Source organism: Oncorhynchus gorbuscha, linkage group LG20 (genome assembly GCF_021184085.1).
Source record: "Oncorhynchus gorbuscha isolate QuinsamMale2020 ecotype Even-year linkage group LG20, OgorEven_v1.0, whole genome shotgun sequence".
In the NCBI taxonomy this organism is placed as follows: Eukaryota; Metazoa; Chordata; class Actinopteri; order Salmoniformes; family Salmonidae; genus Oncorhynchus; species Oncorhynchus gorbuscha.
Genome location: NC_060192.1, coordinates 7,600,176 through 7,603,673, shown reverse-complemented (window position 1 = coordinate 7,603,673; position 3,498 = coordinate 7,600,176). Strand labels below are relative to the sequence as shown.

Below are 3,498 nucleotides of genomic sequence, written 5' to 3'. Positions count from 1 at the left end.
AAGAGCATTTGGGGAACCAATATCAAGGGATTTTTAATCTAACTTTCTAACAGTAGACGACAGCAGCATTTCATGACTACAGCGGAAATACATTTACAAAAAGGGCAAAACATGCTCCACAATGATAAAAATCAGAGTCTCGTTTCCCCCTGTTGAACAGGCAGATGGGCACTCATAATCTTGTTAGTTCTAATTGTGTGGCCCTCTAATTATAGCTAAGTACTTTGTGTGATTAGACTGACTACAAAGCTATACAGTTTAACCACATTCAATAAAAAACAAATGCCCCTATTGATATTCGTGCACAAGTGAAGCAGCAGAATTTTGCCAACAAATCCCTCTGAGTAGAGTCGATTAATTAGCATTTACAACCCGCGTTTACGTGTCCTACCAGCGTAAAATCACACAATTGCAAATAACGACAACTCAAACAACAAAACAGGAACACGGTTGTAAAGAAAGGGGCACATTTTAACCAGATGCCCTGCAATAAGTAACCCAGCTAGCTTAGAGCGGGCATTAGCATTTTAAAGTACCCGCGCGGGGGTTCCTTCTTCTGCGCACGAGGTCGATTTCGTGTGTGTGTGTGTGTGTGTGTGTGTGTGTGTGTGTGTGTGTGTGTGTGTGTGTGTGTGTGTGTGTGTGTGTGTGTGTGTGTGTGTGTGTGTGTGTGTGTGTGTGTGTGTGTGTGTGTGTGTGTGTGTGTGTGTGTGTGGCGCGCGCCAAATTAGTCACGCAGAAAGAAGGAGCGCGTGTTTTGTCTTGCATTGCGCAGTGACTTGTCATTGTGGACCTTTACTGTTTTGGAAATGTAAATGTTATGCTTGTGATGGGCGTGTTCTTGACCTGTATAAATAGATGTGGCGGAAGGGCCACATGAATCAGATCATAGGGAAGCAAGGTGGATATATGATACGTGCGTAGTGGTCGTCTACTCGAGTTCTCTGCCACGGTCTTCAGCGAACAACGTGCCTTTTCGTCCAATTTTACAGAACTAAAAATAGAAATGCAGCCAGACAAGTTGCTGCAGGTCAGCAGAACCTCTTTCTCTGTGGCAGACATCCTGGATCCGTCTAAATTCACCGGGAGACCAAACATTGCTCATCCAAACCATGGTTCAATTCAGATTGACGCAGCGAGAGGGACCACAGGTGAGATTTCTGTTATTCGATCTATATATTTTGAAAGCTTAACGGGCTTTAAAGCTTTACAAACACATGAATGGCTTCGAAGCTATTTACTTACTCGTGAGCTGTTGCTTTTTTATAAATATGATCCCTTGGACTGAGGTATGGGTTTTATGCAGAAGTTTAGTTTAATAAGAGTGTCCTCCTACGTTAGATGCGGTAGTATTAGTTTCATCCCAGGAGAGGTCAGTGTTGGTTTATTTATTATTGGCCCAGTCTCTAGTATCATAATGACAAACTAGTATCATAATGACAAACTTTCATGAAAAGGTTATTTCTTCATCAGCATTCAAATAATATCATCATAACTGCAGATTTTTTTAAAAATTGTTATTATTATATATTTTTTCAAAGAATGGATGAGTTCCTGCTTTAAACTAACTATTTTCTATTCAGGTGGGGCAGCCATTACTGAACGTCAATCCAGAGTAGAGTTCCCAAGTGGTCCAGCAGCCAGTGAATGCTCCACCACAGTGGAATCAGCAATGTCGCCGGTAGCGAGCGAGGCCCGTCCTGCATCTGCGTGCCATTGCCCGGAGAGGTCAAAGGGCAAGTTGCGGCGGGTCCGGACAGCGTTCACCCTGGACCAACTACGCATTCTAGAACATAGTTTCCATAGCAGCCGCTACCTGTCTGTCTTTGAGCGCTACGCTGTTGCTTCGACACTCTGTCTCACGGAGACCCAGGTGAAGATCTGGTTCCAGAACCGACGCACCAAGTGGAAGAAAGAGTGTGAGGGGAAAGGGGTGCTTGAAGAGCAGGGTCAGTGTGGGGTCGGATACCCCTCACCGCCTCCTGTCTATCCTACAACCCTGCCACTGTACAACACTATGCGTTGTCACCAGGGACCACAGACTCGACTATTCACGCCACCGTGCTTCCTCGTTCCACAATACCACCGTCGTCCGTATTAAATGAGAAAGGACGTAGCCTGTTTGTAAGAGCTAACGTTGGTGTTTTGTAAGGAGATTGAAGTCGGTGTTCACAGTGTAGATACTGTAACCTGCCCTGTCCTAAATGTATTTGTGCAATCTACTATAGTCCACTGTAAATGAATGTAAGTATTTATAAATGAGTTACTATTTATGTGCTGTTTGAAAGCCAGTGGGAAAACTATGCCAAGCGATCCTGTAATGTGGCCAAGGATTATTACTGTGACATGTTGACTGATAGGCTTATCTTTCTTACTGTTTGAAAGGTTTGAACTTATTTTGATACATTTCCACGAGCATGAAACATTTTTGTACTGTACCACGAGTGTTCTTCCAAATAAAACAAGTCAATCAATCCTGCATTTTATTATGCAAGAAAGACACACGCACAGATGGAACGGAAATGATCGTAATAGCCGCCAGTCCTTCTAGTGGTTTCCTGGTCTTTTTAAAATAATTTTAACCTTTATTTTACTAGGCAAGTCAGTTAAGAACAAATTCTTATTTTCAATGACGGCCTAGGAACAGTGGGTTAAGTGCCTGTTCAGGGGCAGAACGACAGATTTGTACCTTGTCAGCTCGGGGATTCGAACTTGCAACCTTTCGGTTACTAGTCCAACACCCTAACCACTAGGCTACCCTGCCGCCCCAAGAGGCGGCACCACTCAGATGAGGAAGGTATACAATCAGTGTGCAACCCACCACATGCTCTTGTGTCATCGTCGATGGCAAAGGGTTATTAGACCCCCCCCCCCCTCACAATCACCAACCCCAGCAGAATCATCACTCAGGAGACGCAGCTAGTAAATAACCCTCGTTATGCTTCTTAGGTTGTCTTTGATATGGATCCTCAAAGAGAAGCAGCTGTAAATGTTTAGGGTAGCCCTAATATGGCAATTCCGACGAACACTGCAATCTGACTTCCAAGTGTCACTCAAAAACCAAAGAGGAACAGTAAAATAACAGACACACCCATTGGTTGTAAATCGCTCTTTGGCTTGGTTGTTTCACAGCGATTTCCTTGTACTTTGTCATGTCGCCAAGGGGGGGACAGACAGTCCGAGACGCAAGTTAGAGAGCACTTCAAGTTGTAAGGGAACTCGTTGGCACTGCTCTGTGAGAGCAGTGCCACTCCACTGAGATAGAGAGGTCTCTCTCTGACAGAATATTAACCTGTGCTCTTTTATATGGACAATCTTTCCATGTAATAATCTCTGTCCATTAAACGGCACTGTACAGCCATCTGAACTTAAAGCACATTGTTTTGCTCTGGAGATCTTTAAGAGAAGCAGAACTCCTCCTTGACCACCAGGCACCCCCTCCAGCACCACTATTACAACCAGATGGATCCACCGCAGAAGAATGCACAATGGGGAGAA

The 3,498-nt window shown here is 44.3% G+C and overlaps 1 protein-coding gene across 1 annotated transcript; it reads left to right on the top strand.

Annotated features, from left to right (window-relative positions):
* Positions 1-753: 753 nt before the first annotated feature.
* pnx (posterior neuron-specific homeobox) lies at positions 754-2,468 on the top strand. The gene is made up of 2 exons (XM_046318044.1): positions 754-1,151; positions 1,584-2,468. The coding sequence occupies exons 1-2, from the start codon at positions 1,007-1,009 to the stop codon at positions 2,099-2,101; spliced, it is 663 nt and encodes a 220-aa protein (XP_046174000.1). The 5' UTR covers positions 754-1,006; the 3' UTR covers positions 2,102-2,468.
* The last annotated feature ends 1,030 nt before the right edge of the window (positions 2,469-3,498 follow it).

What these genes read in the sequence shown, in the direction of transcription:
- pnx (XM_046318044.1), top strand. Translation starts at nt 1,007, where the DNA reads ATGCAGCCAGACAAGTTGCTGCAGGTCAGCAGAACCTCTTTCTCTGTG. An exon ending in CGCAGCGAGAGGGACCACAG is followed by an intron (nt 1,152 to 1,583) that starts GTGAGATTTCTG and finishes TTTTCTATTCAG; the next exon opens with GTGGGGCAGCCATTACTGAA.